General features: G+C 36.1%; 1 protein-coding gene across 1 annotated transcript in view; it reads left to right on the plus strand.

Annotated features, from left to right (window-relative positions):
- PTPRC (protein tyrosine phosphatase receptor type C) overlaps window positions 1-18,700 on the plus strand; it is a 57,695-nt gene extending 38,995 nt beyond the window's left edge. The window contains exons 8-28 of the mRNA XM_036388339.2: window positions 454-612; window positions 2,406-2,602; window positions 4,311-4,371; window positions 5,035-5,143; window positions 5,994-6,025; window positions 7,172-7,287; window positions 7,820-7,910; window positions 8,005-8,081; window positions 8,309-8,345; window positions 8,749-8,846; window positions 9,723-9,848; window positions 11,275-11,432; window positions 11,795-11,930; window positions 12,474-12,623; window positions 13,097-13,187; window positions 13,498-13,631; window positions 14,472-14,606; window positions 14,920-15,042; window positions 15,476-15,654; window positions 16,315-16,450; window positions 17,208-18,700. Of these exons, the coding sequence (XP_036244232.1) occupies window positions 454-612; window positions 2,406-2,602; window positions 4,311-4,371; window positions 5,035-5,143; window positions 5,994-6,025; window positions 7,172-7,287; window positions 7,820-7,910; window positions 8,005-8,081; window positions 8,309-8,345; window positions 8,749-8,846; window positions 9,723-9,848; window positions 11,275-11,432; window positions 11,795-11,930; window positions 12,474-12,623; window positions 13,097-13,187; window positions 13,498-13,631; window positions 14,472-14,606; window positions 14,920-15,042; window positions 15,476-15,654; window positions 16,315-16,450; window positions 17,208-17,480 (2,618 nt within the window). The 3' untranslated portion in view covers window positions 17,481-18,700. The remainder of the gene's footprint in view (window positions 1-453; window positions 613-2,405; window positions 2,603-4,310; window positions 4,372-5,034; window positions 5,144-5,993; window positions 6,026-7,171; window positions 7,288-7,819; window positions 7,911-8,004; window positions 8,082-8,308; window positions 8,346-8,748; window positions 8,847-9,722; window positions 9,849-11,274; window positions 11,433-11,794; window positions 11,931-12,473; window positions 12,624-13,096; window positions 13,188-13,497; window positions 13,632-14,471; window positions 14,607-14,919; window positions 15,043-15,475; window positions 15,655-16,314; window positions 16,451-17,207) is intronic.
- The last annotated feature ends 1,123 nt before the right edge of the window (window positions 18,701-19,823 follow it).

Consider the following 19,823-nt stretch of genomic DNA (forward strand, 5'->3'; position numbering starts at 1 on the left):
TACACTGCAATTTATTCTAGACAAATGTTAAAATTTCCTTCATTTGAGGTTGTTCCAGTTGAATTTTCAGTTGAGATTAATCATTTTACCATGTCAGGACATGACCCTGTTACCCTTCAGTTGGCACAAATGCATGGCAGTTAGGCATAAACAAGTTTAGATAGTTATAGCCAGGGGATTGTCTTCTGCTAAATGGCCACTCCTTCCAGATATGCTGGTGAAGGCCATCTTACATTTCAATGAATCTTTCTATGTAAATACTCTCTATGTATTTATGTATTTCCTCTTCTTCCTGAGCCTTCACTTAGCATTGGTAAGCAAAGCAAAGCAACCAGAATAAGGTAATTAAAATAGAAGTACACATGACAGTGGTTTCAGGTAGCTCTGATAAAGTATAAAAGTTCCTGTGCTCCTAACACAGATTTAATTAATTTCATTAATTTCATTTTTCAGTCTTTCATAACATAACAATCAACACAACTCACTATTCTTTCGATGGATTTGAACCTTATACCACAGCTTCTGTATCAGTGACTCCATTTACAGTGAACAAACACAAAAACCGTCTTGAAGGTAGCAGCGAAAGCCGTGACTTCACAACAGATGAAGGAGGTAAATCTGCTTGCTAACTGATATGACCTAGGCTGATACTAACATAAAGAATTTGTACTTCCCTTGTGTAGTTCATTGTATTTTATATATAGTATTACTATTAGCCAAGAAATGGATTAAAATTAAAATAATTGTACTGACATTCATATAATTAGTGTCCCTTTTAAAATTACTTAGTTGATCTATTTTTAATTATGCACTTCATATGATTATTTTTCTTATATATATATAATTTTAAAAAGAAGATTTCATTATTTGAAATTCTTGTGAAGTCTTTAGGAAGCATTATATCCCAATATAAAGAAAAAAAATTGAATTAAACAAAAAGATAATAAAAAAGCTGATAAATTAATTTACTGATAAATATAAACAGGTTGATCTGAGACTTCACTGTAATACAAATTTAAATATGGCTTTAATTTTTAGGCAGCCCTAATATGAGCATGACTGTGGTTCTTTTCTCTACAAAAATCTAGCTTGAGCATATTATCTTTTGAAGCCCCCACTTTCTGCATTCCACTAATTTTAATAACTCAGGTGAAGATTAAAGTCTTCAATATAAGTTTGTGGATGTGCAAACAACCTCATTTCCCTTATTTTTTGCGAAAATAATGAGTTGCATCATGAATTTTGCGAAAATAATGAGTTGCATCATGATTAGACCTTCTCAACTGCAACAACAGTTAGTAACAAGTCAGGCAGGATGTGGAAGAATTTTATGGCTTCTTGAACTGAAGAATGTAACAGTGTAACACCAGTCCTTGGAAGCAGGAAAACCCCTACATTTTATGAAAGATGTTTTCATCTTCAACAAAGACATTGCCTCCAGAAATGTTCACTTTCTCCTTGTCACAGCTCTCTCAGCAGCATGTGGAATAGGAATCTTAACAGATCTGCCCTGTGGATAAAAATGATGAGCTATGATGTAACCTCACACTCAGACAAGTCAAATATCCTGCCACTCCTCACCTGGGATATTTGTCTGCTTTTAGAGCCTTACAAGTCTTAGCTCTTCACATGAAGAAAAAATCAGCTGCAGTTTTTTGGTTTTATTTTTTCTCAATATGCTGTTTTGCAAATTGACATGATTTTGTAGAAAATTTCCATGGTGGTGTTCTACTGAAATGTGGCTACTGTGATATGGCTACTGAAATGTGGCTACTGAAATGAGGCTGCCTTACAAAGGCTGCCTCATTTACTTTCTGAAAGGTTTTACCAGCTCATAGTGAAAGGTCTCTTGGCTGTGCCCCTCAGTCTGAAACCTGCAACATTTGTTGCAACAGATGAAACTAGAGTTTGAAACCACAGATTAGATTTAACAGATTCTGTGTCATTAAAAAGTTCTTGTGGCTTTAAACCAGACTTAAGTGTAAGGACACTGTTCTAAATATTAGAATACACTAGTGCTTCTGGGAGAAATTTAATTTAAAATAGTTTTGAAACAAATATTCACATGGAGAGCTCTTTTTTTTTCCTGTCTTGTCTGTTGCCCCATGTTCCTCAAATGAGAAAGTGATGTCAGATGTAAGAGAGAGTTGCCATCATACTATTTTTGCAGTCTGTCAGTAGAGCATTTCAGTTCCACTTCACATCTTTTTCAGCTTAGATAAGCTCATGATTAAGTCAAAGTCGATTATTTATCTTGTTGCTTATTAAATTGGGACTGAAATTTTTAAGGAAGAAAATATATGAAGTTATTGAGAGAACACAGGAAACAGACGTGCACATACAGCTTGAAATGTTGAGTTTGAAATGATGAGAATAGAGCAAGTAACCCTTTTTTTTGTCTACAGTACCAGAAAAAGTGAATCACATTAAAACAACATTGACAGCTGATAATGCTGTCCATATTACATGCAAAAACCAAAGTGTGTTTGGACCATATGCAGAATTTATATTCATTTGGGAGAATGATGAAAAACCTGAAAGGGAAAGCAAATGTGAATTTAAAAGAGAAAATCTCTTTTACCTGACAAAGTATACATTTAAGGTAAGTTAGCTTATTGTATTAAAATATATAAAATATTGCTGCATTTTCACTCTTTAAGTATATTATGCTTGACTTCAGGAGAAAAAGGCAAATTTGGTGACAGAGAAGTCAATTTTTAATCTATAGGCCTCAGGTGTAAAAAAAGTAATTATTATTTTGGAACTAAAATGCATATGTGCCTAACCTATCAAGCAATCCCTGGTGTGCTATTCCACATAGGTTCTAACAGCAAGAAAAAATCAAGCAGAATAGACTGTTTGTACTTGGCTCAGGTGAAGTTTGGGGTTTCCATAAGATTAAAACAGTTTCTTGAGTATGACTGACATTTTAGTTTTTAAAACATATTCCATTTAATGGATGAAGATTTTTGGTTCTTCAGGGCCTAATTAGAATAAAGCAGTTCAGATCCTTTTGCATGCCATTACATCAGCCTCTTACAAGCCAGTCCTTGTGTCCATACAAAATATAGCCTCCTCTGTTTACACCTTCACTTTCCTGAAATTTCCTCTTCTGTCTGGCATTTCACCCTTTTGAGGTTGCCTTGTGTGATTCCCTTAATAAGGCCAGTAGGAATATTGCTTATATCCTGATAGCTCCTCTCAGTAAAGTTTAGGCAAGAAAGTAACCAGTTTATTCCTTGTAGGAAGCAGTTTCACTTCAGTCCCCACAGTCTTTTCCTCCTTCTCTGACTTAACCTGCACAAATGCAGTATCAGGGAACTTGAGTAATCTCAGTTTCGTGTCAACATTTTGTCAGGATTTTCCCAACAGATGCTGCTCAGAGAGCTCTATATTTGAAAAATAAAGATGTGGTTCTGTAGGAGCAAAAGATCCTTGCATTGTCCCAGTAGCACAGGACCACTGTGCCGTTTAAGGGTTTTTGTCCACCACTTTCAGTGAGCAGTTTTCCTTACAGAAGGGATTTGCTTCTGCACCTCTAAATCCTGGCTTTTGCTTTGCAGATATTTTGCATAATTCTTTCCCAAAAACTGGACAAAGCCTTATGGGCTTAGCTGGTAATGAAAGGACTCTGATCAAGTTATAGAAAACTCACAAGGAAAAAAAAAAACCAGAAAAAACCAGTGTGAAATATTTGACTGCAAGCTGTCTTTTAGATTTACAGGAATTTCCATTAAGGAAATATAAAAGATCAAATAAATATTAACTATATGACAAAACAAACACAGTTGAAAGTTGTGTTTTAATACCATTTAGAGTACCCAAAAGTTAAAGATGCAAGAAAGCACCCTATTTAATTAAATTTCTATTAATTACCTACCCATACTTAAATTTGTACTAAAACCATCAAATTCAGTGGACGATTTGTATATTTACTATTGCAGCAAATGAGGTTTTTATATATTGCACAGTTATTTTTCAGATTTAAGAGGCTTAATAAAAGATAAAATTGATTTTACTTTGAGATGCATCTGATTTTTATTTTGTTAAGTGTGTTTCCTATTTTTCTAAATTCTTTTTCCTGTCATCTCCATATTTTTGAATCCAGATCTTGCTATAACTTGGGTAGAAACCTGAGCTGCACCATAAATGTCCATACAGAGATTGACAGCAGACACTGCTGTCAATGATGTTGTCAATAGATGGATGAATTTGAAAAATCTATTGTAATTTGATTTTTAAGAATTGTATGCAGAAATTTTTACTTGTCATATCTGAACATCTCTATTACTGTCACCCACTGCATGCAGATCTTCGTCTTTAATGGAAGAAACAATGGGCCAGAAGTAGTGGGGAGTATAAAAACCAGATGTAAGTAAATATGTACAGCATTTTTCCCTTTTGATTTTAGCATAATGTAAATAATGTAAATTGTAAATTCAGTTAAATTGCTCCTAATTAAAAATCCAGACTTCCTGTTTTATAGTTAATATTTTATCTGCATTTGAAAAATATCCCCATTCAGTATTAATGTAGCCGATCATGTTCACAAGTCATTAATCATAACTCAGAATTATTACACAGCTGCAGGTTTCTTCAGGAAATATTCAAATGCAACTAGAAAATAATTTCTCTGACTGACATGATTCACTTTTGGATTATTTTCCTGTGTTCGGATCCTGCATTTCAGGAGCTGAACGTCTGTGACTTGGCAGAGGTTCCCAGTTCCCAGATCAGGAACAGCTGAGAGCTGCACTGTACAGGTCACACAGAGCAGGAGACAAGCACAGTAATGCTGAACCAGTGAGTTGTAGCATTTTGACAGGTGGACATCGAGAATACAAGGAAAAGTTTTCTTAATGAAAGCCTAAAATTCCCTCCTCTACTTTGGCATGGCAAACTCAAACCTGTTTAGTTTTTTTCTCAAAAAGGATGCCAAATCAAAAATTGAAGAGCACTGGTTCTAGGGAGCATACAGGTTTCTTTTTTTTAAAGTAATTTTAAAATAATAAATGTATTTTTTTCTGTTGGTAGATAATTCTAGAGCCTTGATTATATTCTTGGTGTTCTTGATCATTGTGACTGTAATTGCTTTACTGCTGGTTCTGTACAAAATCTATGATCTTCACCAAAAAAAGCTTAGGTAAGCTTCATGTTTGTCTCCTTCTCATACATAAATGGAAGGGGCATGGGTGTGGCTTTTGGTTTTTCCACAAGATTTCACAGTGGGTAGTGACCAAGTGTTACAAATTTGATGCTTCGTTAATCCTGGGAAAAGATACCCTTTTACCTTTAAATAATTTTAAAAGAAACAAATTTTTTGGTGTTTGTCAAACAAAACAAATATAATGAAATAGATATAAAATCTCACTGCTCTACCCTTGTTTGAGTCACAGAACAAAATGACTTGTCCCTAGCTTTGTGAAAAAAAATCAGAAATATCTGGAAAACATTTCCTTCATGATTTAAATCAAAAGTAATAAAAATAATCCGCACTTTCTTGGAACTCTTTTAAAAACTTGTTCACCCTAAACAATATCTCAGGGAGTTGTTGTTATTACAGTGCCCTCTCGATGGCTCAGCAGCTCTGTAGTACAGAGGATGGCAATAGAAGGATGGCCATTGCATTCCCTGATGCCTGTGGCTACTTAGCATTTCAACTTGCTGTATTTTATGTATGAGTTAGTTCTCTGTCACTAGCAAGAGAAGAGAAGATGGTGTGAGCAGTCACTTCAGTGAAGAGATTAAACACATGATTGTTGTAGATGAGATAGGCAAAATCATGCAGGCACTACAGGTTTTTGATGTGGCCACCTTGTTTCTCTGCCTTGGGGCAGGAGGGCAGGAGGAGAAGGATCCCAAGCACCTCTGCATAATCCCAAGTGTAGAACTCTTGTTTCACAGACAGCACTCTAGTTTTGCTGATTTTATTAACTTATTATTATATATATCTAACTAGTCAAAGCATTTACAGGTGCTTTTGCTTCTTACAGCAATTCTTCGGAAGGCGTGAACCTTGTTGCAGGTGAGTATCTTTAGAAATTTAGCAATTCATATTTATTTCCATTTAGCAAATGCAAATAAAATTAGTCTCAGATCTTGCTACTGATTTTGGGTTATTTGCATTCTAGGTTGCATACACAGATTACAGATATCAAAATGATAACACCTTATATGGAGGACAAAAATACTTCAGTAAATACATAAAAGAAGTATTTATACTCGAGTGAACTGAAAGTTCATTAGTGTTTGAAAAATTCTTATTATTAGTCAGTTAAAAACCCAGCTAGTTATCCCAGACAATGTTTGTGATATGTTTAACAGTGAGAATAAGTCCAGAATAAAATCTAGTTTAAAACATAATTTCCTTTTTCTGTGCACCTTTTTCCAAAACAAGAGACTGAATATTAGCTAGTTATTTTTTACTGAAAAATTTTGAAGACTTTCAAATCCCAAAGACTGAAAATTTTGTGCACCTTTTTGCACAAGATTTCAAAGCCTGTGAAGGACAGGATCAGTCAATACCAGAAAGCTTCACCAAAAAAAATAATTTAGAACACTAAAATTTGCAGAAACTACCTACATTAAATGGGAAGTAGGACTTTGTTGAAATTCAAATCCATTTGCTTAGACACAACTTTTCAATGTAAATTAAAAATTAATATATGTCTAGTAAGAGGTGCTAAAATTTGTTCAATTGTTATTTTTTCATTCAAGATGATATTGCAGATTATTGCAACTCAGAACACAAATTGGGGAAAATGTGGAAAGTTAGGTGATAGATGTTGTTCTATTTTAATCACAGACAGTGACTGAGCAGAAGTGAGGCAGAAGGCAAGGCTGTGGAACTGTTGTGGCTGTTGAGGCAGTTGCTGTGCCCTGAATATGGCAGTCACCACTTTGTGCAAAAGTATTGATGTGCTGTCCTTGCATGTGGCCTCCGGAGGTGTCTCCAGTCAGGCAGCAGAGCTGGAAAAGTTCCCTTACTCTACAGCCTGTTTGCTCACAGCTGGCTCAGGCAACACCTGTTTTATAAAAATAAATACACCAAGTTAAAAGAAAGAGTTTAGTTCTTTTGTTAATTTATCTGGCAGTTTTAAAATTATGTTTACTGAAGTGTGATGTACATTTTCAACATCAGTAACAATAAACATTTGACTTATTTACACAGTTAAAGATGATGACAAGCAACTTCTCAACATAGAGCCAATACCCTCAGAGCTATTGCTGGACACATACAAGAGGAAGATTGCAGATGAAGGAAGGCTCTTCTTGGAAGAATTTCAGGTTTGTCCTTCACTCAAAGTATATCACAGGTTTTTATCCAGACGGTCGGAAGCATTCCATCCAGGAGCATGTTTGAAGTACGTGTATTTGTACTAGTTAGAAAGAAATAAAGAAATAATCTAGAAAGGTCAAATAGTCTACGTGAAGGTCAAATAGTCCTCAGTTAATTTTTCTACCAATTTCTCCTCATTGTAATATGAAAATACTCTTTTTTTTCCTGAAGGTGTTCTTCAGCAAAAGTATAAAGTATGCAGAATAAGTACCTCTCATCCTAAAGTATCTTTTAATACATATTTTAAAAATTGTCTTACTGCATAACCATGGGGATAGAAATAATATGTAATTGTGGAGATATATACCAACTACATTAAGGAGAAGAATTTTTTAAACTTTAGATATAAGAAATATATGAAGTAATATCTTATGAAGTATAATGTTACCTTCCAGATTCAGTAATTCTAAATTATTTCCATATTCATTTGACAATTTTTAATCTAGACTTAACTAATAAAATAAATTTTGTATTTTACAGAGTATTCCAAGAGTCTTCAGTAAATTTTCTATAAAGGAGGCCAAAAAGACCCATAATCAGAACAAAAACCGTTACATTGATATTCTTCCATGTGAGTATTTGTAATAATTTTAACATGGATTATATGTTTGATTTGTCACTGCCTTGAGATAATGCAATTGTTTTGGTTTAAATTATTTAAACAGATGACCATAACCGTGTTGAGCTCTCAGAGATGCCCGGAGATCCAGGATCAGACTATATCAATGCAAGTTATATTGATGTGAGTGACTTTTACTTTAAAAAAGTCTTAGACAATATGGAAGAAATCCTGTAGGCTGTGCATTTGAATATCAGTACCTTGGAGGATTTCCATTGGGGTTGTTTTCACCTTTGTAATGTATTTGATATTATTGAATTGTTGCATATTGAATTTATTTTTAAAGTTGCAAACCTTTTAGATTGTTCATGCTTTCTTTCTAAAAGTTAATAACAATGTACTTTTCACAGGGCTTCAAAGAACCAAGAAAATATATTGCTGCACAAGGTAATTTATAATCTTATTCACCCATTTTTTTAGAGTAGGAAAATCCTACTAGTAATCTTAAAGGAAAAATGAAGATCTGACATTTTGAAATGTAATATGATAAACTAGTCAATGAGTTTCTGCTTAGGGAATTTTGTGACAATTAATAAATTGTAGTTCAAAGACAGATTTCTCATGTTATATAATTTTACACCAGAAGTTTTCAGATTCATGGCTATGCACTAAAGATACAGATGAGAGTTTTTAAATGCTGTAGCCTAATGGCGGAAGCCATAATGAAATCAAGTGTGTGACTGTTATTTGTATGATCTCTGGTTAGCTCTTCAGATTGCCTGGCTAAACATGCAGATGTTTTTCCATGGGACTGCACTCTGAAAAAGTCCCTTAAATTATCTCCTTCTAGGCCCCAAGGATGAAACCACAGATGATTTCTGGAGAATGATCTGGGAACAGAAGGCAACCGTTATTGTCATGGTGACTCGCTGTGAGGAAGGAAAGAGGGTGAGAAATATCTGTCCTTCCCTCCTTTTGTCTTTCCCTCCTTCTTTTTCCTGAAAACAGAGTGGATTGCTGTGCTGTGCTGAATTACATACTCTTCTTAAGTACTTTTTTTTTCATTCTGTGCTGTTCTCTCATTGTGGCAGAACCTGTGTTGGAAAGCATGCCAAAACAGTGTTGCCTTATGAATTACCAGTCTTACCAGAAAATATCACTTTAGTCACAGCAGTATGTAGCAGAGGGTGAGCTTCCAAATTGCAGCTAATTAATCCAGAAAAGGGCTCAAGGTAGAACTGTAGCTCCTCATAGGTCTGTCAGAAAAGGTATGGTTTCTATTTTTCTCCTGCCTATTCTGATAACCTGGCAATGCCCTCGAAGATCCTAGAAAGAATATTTTCCCTCTGTTGCCTTTTTTTAAGTGGAAGGATGGGTGCTTCTGGCCTGCTTTTTTCCTTATTCCAGGTACAGCAGGGAAAAGGGGAACTGCTGTTTTAGCTGCAGTTAAAGATGTTGACAGCCTGCAGATCTGCAGCACACCCAAGCTGATGTTATAGGCAGGCAGGAGCAGCAGCCCTCATAGAAGACTGAAAAAAAGGCATGGAAGTAGCTGCAAACATTTCTGCAGCCATAGGGCGACAGTAGCAGTCACTCTTCATTGTTTCAACTAATGTACAGGATTTTTTTTTTTCTCCACTATACATCTGAAGTTAAATTCTATGGCTGTAAATGTTAGGTCAGAGACCTGAATTGTTGGATATTTGGAATTGAAAAGTTGGAAAAGCTATACTGAATTGCCATGTATTTTAAATTAGGCCTTTTTCTAGCTCTCAGTTCTCTGCCACATCACCACATCACTTACTTAACTTCATCTCTTCACAGAACAAATGTGCCCAGTACTGGCCATCAATGGAGAACGGGACTGCAACGTATGGGGACATCATTGTGAAGATCTATGAAAGTAAAACATGTCCAGACTATGTCATTCAGAAACTGCACATCACAAATGTAAGTTGAGTCAAAAGTGTGAGACTGACTGGAACTGGAGTCAATTTGGAGTCTGTATTTTAAGAGAGAAGAGTCAGCTCTCAATGGAAGATGCTCTGCTGTCTTTCCTAAGCATCACATAGCTTAAAGGAAAACTTAGATGTAGGTGTAATTTTTTGCAAGAAATATGAGTTAGATATATATTTCCCAACTTCAAAAGGTATTTTTCCTTAATCCTCTGGAACCTACATTTAGGATTGTACTATTAATATGCTGCTAAGAGGTAAAAAATTAATATATACACTGCAGTGTATTTATATATTTAGTTTGTTCTCTAACACAAAAAATTTGCTGTTTTGTGTGTATCTCAGCATAACCCTCTGCAACTAAAATCAGTGCAACTCATTGGTAACCATTATTTACCCTTCTGATAATTGTACAGTGGGACAATCACAAATTCTGGTAATCTCAAGTGTGTTTATAAATATAAGTGTTTTAAAATCACCATTTAGAAATGTGTAAAGTCATTAAGGCTGGTTAATTGCTCTCTTTCACACATCTGAAGTCACATTAGTTGCCCTATGTGTAATTGAGAACAAAATTTGCCATCAAAGGCTAAATGCTCAGCTCAGGCCCTTTGCAAAAAATTTCAATGATAATAAATGGAGCCTATGAAATCATAGCTAAAAGCATTCAGCTTCAAAGAGTAAATCTGCTGGCAGATCTTCAGCAAAGCAACAGAATGCACCCATCTTGATTCATGATTACAGCTGGAAATTCCTATTCTGCTGTCTCATATTGCATTAAAAATTACTTGGAAGTGGTCAGATTAAAAGAAAGCTGTAACTTTGTGTGGTCAGTGAGCAGATCAGGATGTTAAAAATTACCTATTTATAAAGACATTGCTCTGTCCCTTAAGGAATGTGACATTAGAAATGAGTGCAGCAGGTTGAGGGCTGATATTTTTAGAACTATCTGTTCTTTGTTCAGCTGACATCATATCAATAAAGTAAAGGTAAAATGGATATTGGTTGTGGAATTGAAGAGTGGTCCATGGCAAGAAAGTGGAGACTTCTGCAGTTGGTAGAAGAGTGATGTATTATTACTGAAACAATGGCAAACAACTGTATGAATAGCCACAACTGGATAACTCAACTATGAGTAAGAATTTTGAGGTTAATTAATGGAAAAATGCCTGTACAGGCAGATAAAATCTTGGCGAGTAAAGGCAATGTCATTGAGGGGTTTTTCTAATTTAGTTTTATAATCATGGTTATCAAAATTTATGTCCTCTCTTTTAGTCTAGAAGCAACATACCAAAGTCCACTCAAGACTCATGTGCTTTGGGCTTTAATCTAGTCACTTAGGTTTATGTATACTTCTGCATACATATACTAATGTATATATAGATTGATATATATAAAAAACCATACTTCACTTTTTCTAGGGAAGAGAAAGGACAGCTGGAAGAGATGTCACTCATATCCAATTCACAAGCTGGCCAGACCATGGGGTTCCTGAGGATCCACATCTCCTTCTCAAACTCCGACGCAGAGTTAATGCCCTCAGCAACTTTTTTAGTGGTCCGATCGTGGTTCATTGCAGGTAAATATACATTATTCTTTTAAAAATCTGGTAATGTTAAATGACTGAAATGAAGCTATTCAGAACAGAGATCTGGCAAAAGTCTTTGTCTGATCCCAGATTTTGTGACTTAAACACTTGAAAATGAGGCAGCAAAAGATACACAAGGCCTGTTTTTAAAGGATATGAAAGAAATTCAGGTTGATAAAACCTGAATTGAAAAACAGCCAGATCAGTGTTGGGCTGCTCTGGCTATAAGCACCATATTTGGCCATGTTGGCCTTGCTTTCACTAAAAGATAGTAAAAATGCAGCCTCATGATTGTTTATTTTGCCAATCAATGGCATTGCCTGTGGGTAACCAAGTCCCTCTGTGCCCGGCAGTGCCGGCGTTGGGCGCACGGGGACGTACATTGGGATCGATGCCATGCTGGAGGGGCTGGACACAGAGGGCAGAGTGGATGTTTATGGATACATCGTGAAACTGCGCCGGCAGCGATGCCTCATGGTCCAAGTAGAGGTATGTCCCTGAAACTCTTGTCATCACTCTCCTGGTCTGGGGCTTCAGCAGTATTTCTCACAAGTGCATTGCTCAGTTCAGTTGACGCTGTTCATAGAAAATACAGCTCTGAAAAGTATTAAGAGGGAAAAAATCTTCATAATTTTTCAATTTTAGGAACTTCAACTTTTTAAGTTCAGACTTTAGATGAGGAAACCAAGGAGAATAGCTTTTTGGCATACAATTCATAAATGCAAAACTGAGCTTACAGAGTCAAACTGGATTTTAAAAATTCTAAAATACATCTGCCCAAGTGCAATTTTCATATGAGTTGAGTACAACAAAAGTTATGGACTGATGCATTGCATGTTTTAACTTATTTCAGCATTTTAAAGTTTTAACACTTGAATTTGATATCTGTTTAATGTTAATGCTTAATTTAATAACACTTATGATATTATCACAGGAGTAATAGCTTTTAATAATGATTTTAAAAAGTGATATGATTTTTTTTTTTACTCTTTAATAACTTCATGTGTAAACTCTTCAAATGGGAAACACCAGTCACAGTACATCCTTATTCATCAAGCACTGGTGGAATACAATCAGTATGGAGAAACAGAGATTAGTCTCTCAGAACTGCATTCCTCCCTTAACAATCTGAAAAGAAAAGACCACCCGAGTGACCCTTCTCTGCTGGAGGCAGAGTTCCAGGTAAATAAGCTTTGCATTCCAGTTGCCCCTCCTTCCCACTTATGTTAAAAATGATCTTGCACAATAGTCATGAGCTAGAGAGATACCACAGGTAATAGATCATTTAGGTGCCATTTTATTTCTCCAGCACAGAGTTTCTTTAATGAAAAAAAAGCTGTATGCTAATGAAGTTTTATTTCTGCTTTGGTGTTAATATTTTTAAGAAGGATGCAGCTGACAGAATGATTACTTGGGTCTGTGTTCATGATTTCCTGTGCCATTGTACATTATGAAGCAGGCATTTTTAAATGGTAGTTCAGATGTTACCAGAGTTACATCTGAACTACCATTTAAAGTAATGGTAGTTCAGATGTAACTGAAAGTAAGGAGAGAGGCACTGCGAGATGAAGACTGGGTGTGAGAGTCCTGAGGGGAGACAATGATCTCAAGTACCATTTTAATCAAGCATAATATCAAATATCCTCTTTCTTCAGCGATTGCCTTCCTATAAGGGGTGGCGGACACAGAACATTGGGAATCGGGATGAAAATAAAAGCAAAAATAGGAATGCCAACATAATTCCTTGTAAGTATTTTCCATTGCCTTATTTTATCGATTTTCGCCTATGAGAAAAATTTTGAAAAAATGAGCAAATTACCATACAGAGTAGTATTTGATTAGTTTTCTGAACACTGCGAAATTCTAAACTTCTTATAGTGATTAAAAAAGAAGAGATGAGTTTTTACCAATGTGAATTATTGTGAGTGTTTATTTCAAACAAGGTGGCCTTGGTTCTGCAGTTTATTGTGAAAGGACTGGCCTTCCCTATTCCCTGGCCCCCAGAAATGCCATACCCAGGGGGTGTGCTGTGACGGTGACACTTTGTCTCACACAGATGACTTTAACCGAGTGCCCATCAGGCACGAAGAAGATTGCAGTAAGGAGGCTGAGCATGATTCAGATGAGTCCTCGGATGAGGACAGCGACTGTGAGGAATCCAGCAAATACATCAATGCTTCCTTCATAACTGTATGTATTGAGAGGATCCACTCTAGGCATTTCACAAGCTTTCAGCACAAACTCTTATTCTCTTGTTGGCATCACAATAGAAAAGAATTTAGGTGAATAAGGGAGATGGAACTGATGGCTGATTGGCAAATCCATCTATGTTTAAAACCATTAGCCTTCAGCTGGCCTCATGATAACATATATTTCCATTAGTAGGCATCTGTCTGCAGGTGGAACCAGATTAATATTGTCCCTTTTAATGAAATGTTACTATAGTTATTCACATAGACCAAACCCTAGCAGTGAAAATTGGAGCAAACAATTTTTTGGTATCATTATATATCCAAAGAAGAACAATTATTGGTCGTAAATGAAGTAACTGATTTTAATGGAATTACTAGCTAAGTTCCATTTATCTGAATCCTTTGAAATGCTGCACAGTTAAGATACCTATTCAGGGTAAATGTATCTTTATTTTTAGGAACCTCAGTGTGAATTGACTGGTGTACCAACTTTGTATGGTGTAAACACAATTTCTTAGTGGTAAAATCAAATGGCTGTGTAAAACAGAATGTTTTACCCCTTAAAAATATGCTCTTCAAAAAATGACAGGGTGAGATCTCAGCCACTGCAGCATCAATGTATCTTGTTGTCAGTCTGAGTGATATTCTTAGGAGGACTGAGGTAAGTGTCATTTGGGTAGTAGGATTCCTGTAAGACCGATTCCTACTGTGAAAGGCACGTTCTCCTTATAAACAGACAGCATTAATTTATTTCACAGTGTATTCCTTAAATGACGAGTTGTATTGTTTGACAATCATATTTCAAATGAATTGAAGAAAAAAATTATTTCTTTTATAGGGTTACTGGGGTCCAAAAGCCATGATTGCAACACAGGGACCACTGCAGGAAACTATCTCTGACTTCTGGCAAATGGTGTTCCACAGAAAAGTCAAAGTCATTGTTATGCTGACAGAGCTGAAGGAGGGAGATCAGGTGGGGGCATTGTCTGCACACTGACACACTGAATATCCTCTACATGCAAACAAAACACTGCACTGTATTCTCTTGTTCCCTTGCTCAAATGTTTTCCATAGAGTGAGGAATTTGCATTTCCAATATATTTTGCCCTATCATTTACCTACTTAATTTACTTTCTAATGAATTTTTCAGGGAAAAGTGTACGATGCTATATTTTAAAATACCATGGAACTCCTTTAAAGTCAGTGCAGTCTCTAAGTGCATGTGGAAGGCAAAGTAAAAAAGGATTTAAGTGCTAATCACTGACTTGTACTTTTATCCATTTTAGGAACTCTGTGCACAGTACTGGGGAGAAGGAAAGAAAACTTATGGTGGCTTAGAAGTTCAAATGGCAGATGTCAACTCTGGTCCTAGCTATACCATACGTGCATTTGATGTTGCACATCTGAAGGTGAAAGTTTCTTTGCAAATTCCGAAACACTGTTTTCAAGGAGTTTTTAAATTTAAAACTAAATTTATAAACTTAGCCTCAAGAAAGAAAAGAAACAGTTCCCTCTGCAGTTCTAGGAGCTCCTGCTCTAAGAAATGGAAATATTTTTCTTTTCCAGACCAACAGTCAATCATGAGAAATGCTATAAATTATCTCAAGTTTTCTATTTAGCGAGTTGCTGAGATGGTGGTAGGGGAGTCTCAGGAGATCAGCTGTCTTTTGTACTTTGAACAAAGCTTGGATGTCTACCTACCTCATATTCATGCAGCAGAACTATCACCCTGCAGTTCCTCAGGAATATAATTCTTCCTTTGTTAATCCACAGCAACAGAGGTACTGTGTGAATCTGTATTTTATCCTGAACATTAACCACATCTCTGCTGCTGTTTTGCAGACAAAAGAAACTCAGAAGGTGTATCAGTATCAGTACCATCAATGGAGTGGCTGTGATGTTCCAGAAACCCCCAAAGATTTAGTCAGCATGATTCTCAACATTAAACAAAAACTTCCAGCCAGACCAGTCACTGAGGACAACAGGAGAGCCCGCAGTGTCCCACTGCTTGTCCACTGCTGGTGGGTCTGAATTCAGCACACACGTTCACCTAGCTCTAAGTTCTGGGTATACAGAGCAACTATCATTTTGGGATGCCTACCTTTTCTCACAAGCCTTTCCATGTGTCTGGAGACTCAACTCTCCCAAGAAGATTCCTTGAATTGCTCAAGCTTGGCCTTTTGGACTGTAGTGATGAAAAGAAAGCACACTTTTCTTGGGCAAGTGTGGGCACACAGCAGGTGCTATGAGCAGCTCCTCTTGGCTGGTGCACCTATTTTGTGGGGAAATGCTAAGTCAGAGTGCACTTGCAGGACATACTAGTGAATATCCAGTAGAGTTTTTAGGATCATCTCTCACTCCAGGATAGAAGTGCACTTTCTAGGACCATTTCCAGGAATAGCCTTGCATCCCATCTAAACCAGAAGATAATCCTGCTAACAGTAGTTGGGACTGTAAGTCTCAAATTTTGAATTTCCCTCTTCCCTTAAATGGTACTTCGGGGATAAACTATGTTCTGTGTGAATCCTACACGTATACTTAATTGTGACAATTTCAGTCCAGTAAAAAATACTTTAGAAATATAATTCAGTAGAAAGTTTTAAAAATATATCCAACATTTAGTCAGAAGACTTCTGATTTTACTTTGTAGATTTTCATGTGTATTTTGCATCATCTTCTAGTGATGGATCACAGCAGACTGGTGTATTCTGTGCTTTAATGACCCTTTTGGAAAGTGCAGAAACAGAAGAAGTAGTAGATGTTTTCCAAGTAGTAAAATCACTTCGTCGCACCAGGCTGGGAATGGTCTCCACCTTTGTAAGTAAATCTTATGAATTAATAGGAAAAAAAAGGACATTACTTACCATGATCACTAATGTCCCCATAACCTTGGGCATAATTTCTGTATAGGGAGCACTGATTCTAATCAGAACATTCACACTCCACCATTTGGGCAGCGGTGCTTGCTGATAGGAATGAAGGAGTCTGAGATATGCAGAGCTGCAGTTCTGTACTGCCTTTGCAAAGGGTGTACAGTATCAAATTCCAAATGGCATAAATTGCTGTTCCTGCAGGTGGTTCATGATGTACATGCAGTGTCCTTTCTGCAGCTGGGAGATGAACTCCATGTGCAGGCTGGCAGCCACTGACTGTTTTGTTTAGTCACTCCAGAGGAACCGTGGCACACACTGTGCAGTTACCACAAACCAGACCTGGGTGTCATCAATATGGGCAGGTTATTACATGGCCTTCCTGACTCAGTATAATGCATGTTGTTTGCAACTTAGGTACTCTAAAAAACATATTTTTGGTACTTTATGAACCAAAAGGGCACTGAGTGACAGCTTGGAATATCTGATGCAGACAGTTTCAGAGATGTTATGTACACATGAAGTCAGAATAAACCATAGGAGCAACACTCTCTATGCCAGAAACTGTGGAAGTGCTTCATATGCAGTCTTGCTTGTCCAACTGCATGCTACATTTCTAAAATGTAAGAGAAAAAAGAAAGAAATGATTAATTCTTGGACTCAAAGCATTCCATTAACACTACCTTCTTCTCTTTATTTTTAAGGAACAATACCAATTTCTGTATGACACCATTGCCAGTACCTACCCTGCACAGAATGGACAAATAAAGAAGAACAGCCAGCAGGAAGATAAAGTTGAATTTTGCAGTGAAGTAGGAAAATCAGATCAGGAAACTGATTTGATCACAGCTGATCTTGCCCCACCACGGCCAGAGGAAATTGAGCCACCTGAAATATGTGATGGTTCTAAGTCTGCAGATAGCACTAAGGGAACAGAAAGCTCTACAAATGGCCCCACAACTGCAGTTCTAACTTAGAGCTAGACTAAAAAAAAAGTGCTTTTTTGCCTGCAAAAAAATCTTAAGCAAAATGGGAAATATAAGATTTCTTCTTCTTCCCATTTTTTTTATTTTAGTTATTTTTGGTTTTTGAAAGGTACAAATTTAAAGGAATACTTGAAACTTGTAGAGAGTGACAAAGAACTGTGGAATTTTAATTTTTGTGTAGATTTGCATTTAATAATTCTTCAGAAAACTTCACTGTTTTTTACTTTTCCTTTTAAAAACATGTACAGTTTAATACTATGCTGAGGAGTGCAAAGCAAAATTTTTTATTTCTGTAACAAGGAGAAAAGCAACTCAGAACAAGATTATTAAGTTGCAAGAACAGGTCTATCCTCAAAACTACTAGCAAGTAAGTGTACCTATAGGTAAGCATATATTCTAGTATTTCAGGACTAATGAGAGCATTAATAATACTCTTGGGACTTGTGGGAGTTTGCCAAACAGTTTTAAGAGTTTATAATTTACATCATGTGGCAATTCCAAGGAATTCCGACTTACTAAGGATGTGTAAGTCCTCCCGTATCAATGCAGAATTGAAATTTTTGCATTTTTCTAAGTGTCCTCAAGGTGTCCTTATTGCTCCACATATGTTAATCTGATACTCCTATAGGAGTTTGGAGATTGGCATTTGATCATTGAAATGGTCCTGGTGGAAAACACATTCTGTTTACTCTTAGAGCTTAAAATACCGAGTGCTTTCATATCTATTTCTTATGCTTACATTTATTTAAAGGACTATTCCATGAATGCCTCCAACCTCTTTTCAGAATTGGAAAATACTTTGATAATTTTACTTGTAGATTTTAATTGGTACAGGATATTTTTTTTTCATAATGATGTTTTGTATGTTACAATTTTGATATTTTTACTATTTCTTGCTGGATTTTAGCTAACTGTTTTTAGAACAAATAAAAAAGATAATTAATAGTTGACAAGATGAAAATTATTTTGCTTTTTAGTACTATGCGAACTGATAATTTACTTCTAAATGTATAAAATCTTGTGCTGTCCCATACATGGATAAAATTTACAAATGTCAGTAGGGAAATACATAATTTAATTCTTCTAAAACTGTGTGTGTACCCAGGTAAATGCCATGACTTTCTCAGAACAGAGGAAAGAGGCTTCATTTTATTTTGCTTGAAGCCATCAAAGAGACAGTCGCGCAACAGATTCATTGCTCCAAGTTTATCACTGCTCATTCCTAATTTCTCATTACAAAACATAATTGAAATCACTTAGAGAACTGTCTAAACAACATGTACAGTCACACTTGGTTAAAGCCTTGATTTAATTGTGCTGTTAGCCTAGATCAAATATATCATTCACAATTATCAGCTCAGCCAAGTGCTTGCTGGCAGTCTTGCTTCAGAAAGTGGCAGCAAGCAGACACAGAGCAGGGGGATTCCCCTTGGCTGTCAGCTGAACTCTCTTTTCAGCAAGGAGTTGTGTTAGGTGATAAACTAACAAAGCTGAAGGGGTCATGTGTGGAGGGAAAGCTCTAGGGACTACATGGGAAGATGATCTAAAAGATATTGTAGGCCCAAAATCTGTTGGCTAGTTTTAGAGGAACTAAAATAAAACTGTAAATTTACCATACCTTGAAGATCAACAGTATAAAGACCCTTGGGTGCAAATTAGTTTACTGGTGTTCATTGCATGTCAGAGAGCAATAATTTGTTTTCCTTTGTTTAAGATTTGGGAACTGTAAAACCACTCTTTCACATAGAAAAACTAAGTGAGTGCTGCTGTCTAATGTAAAGCTGTGGAGACAGAGACTAGTCACACTTTTAAAAATAACTGAAAGTGTTTCCCAAATCAAAAATTGCACCAAATGTTTCTTGTTTTAAATCTGAGGGCAATCATGTACTTCAATTACTTGAAAAAAGATTCCTATGTTTTTAGCTCCTGCAGCACCTAGGCTGTAAAAACCTTGTGTGATTATGGTTTGTTTAACTATTTTCTAGAATTATATCAATGTCCTTTTGCTGGTATTTTTTAAAAGAGAAGAATGCCAAATTAACTCTTGATTTGTATATGTACTTGGAAAGATAAATCCTTAAATTTTCCTTCATGCATGTCTTCATTATTAGAGAAATGGAGCTTTACACTGAAACTGCCCTCATGTGCCTAGTGTGAACCACTTTTGCAGTAAAGTTCCTTACAGTCACAAGGAGGTAAACTGAGCTCTTGGCTTTTAATTATTTTCAAATTAAAGAACATATTGTAGAATTAAACCTCATTAAATCCCAGTTCAATGATTGAAGGAGCCTGTCTTAACACAGTTTAGAAGTTATGATTGCTTGCAGGAACTCT

This window comes from Molothrus ater, chromosome 9 (genome assembly GCF_012460135.2).
Source record: "Molothrus ater isolate BHLD 08-10-18 breed brown headed cowbird chromosome 9, BPBGC_Mater_1.1, whole genome shotgun sequence".
Taxonomy (NCBI): Eukaryota; Metazoa; Chordata; class Aves; order Passeriformes; family Icteridae; genus Molothrus; species Molothrus ater.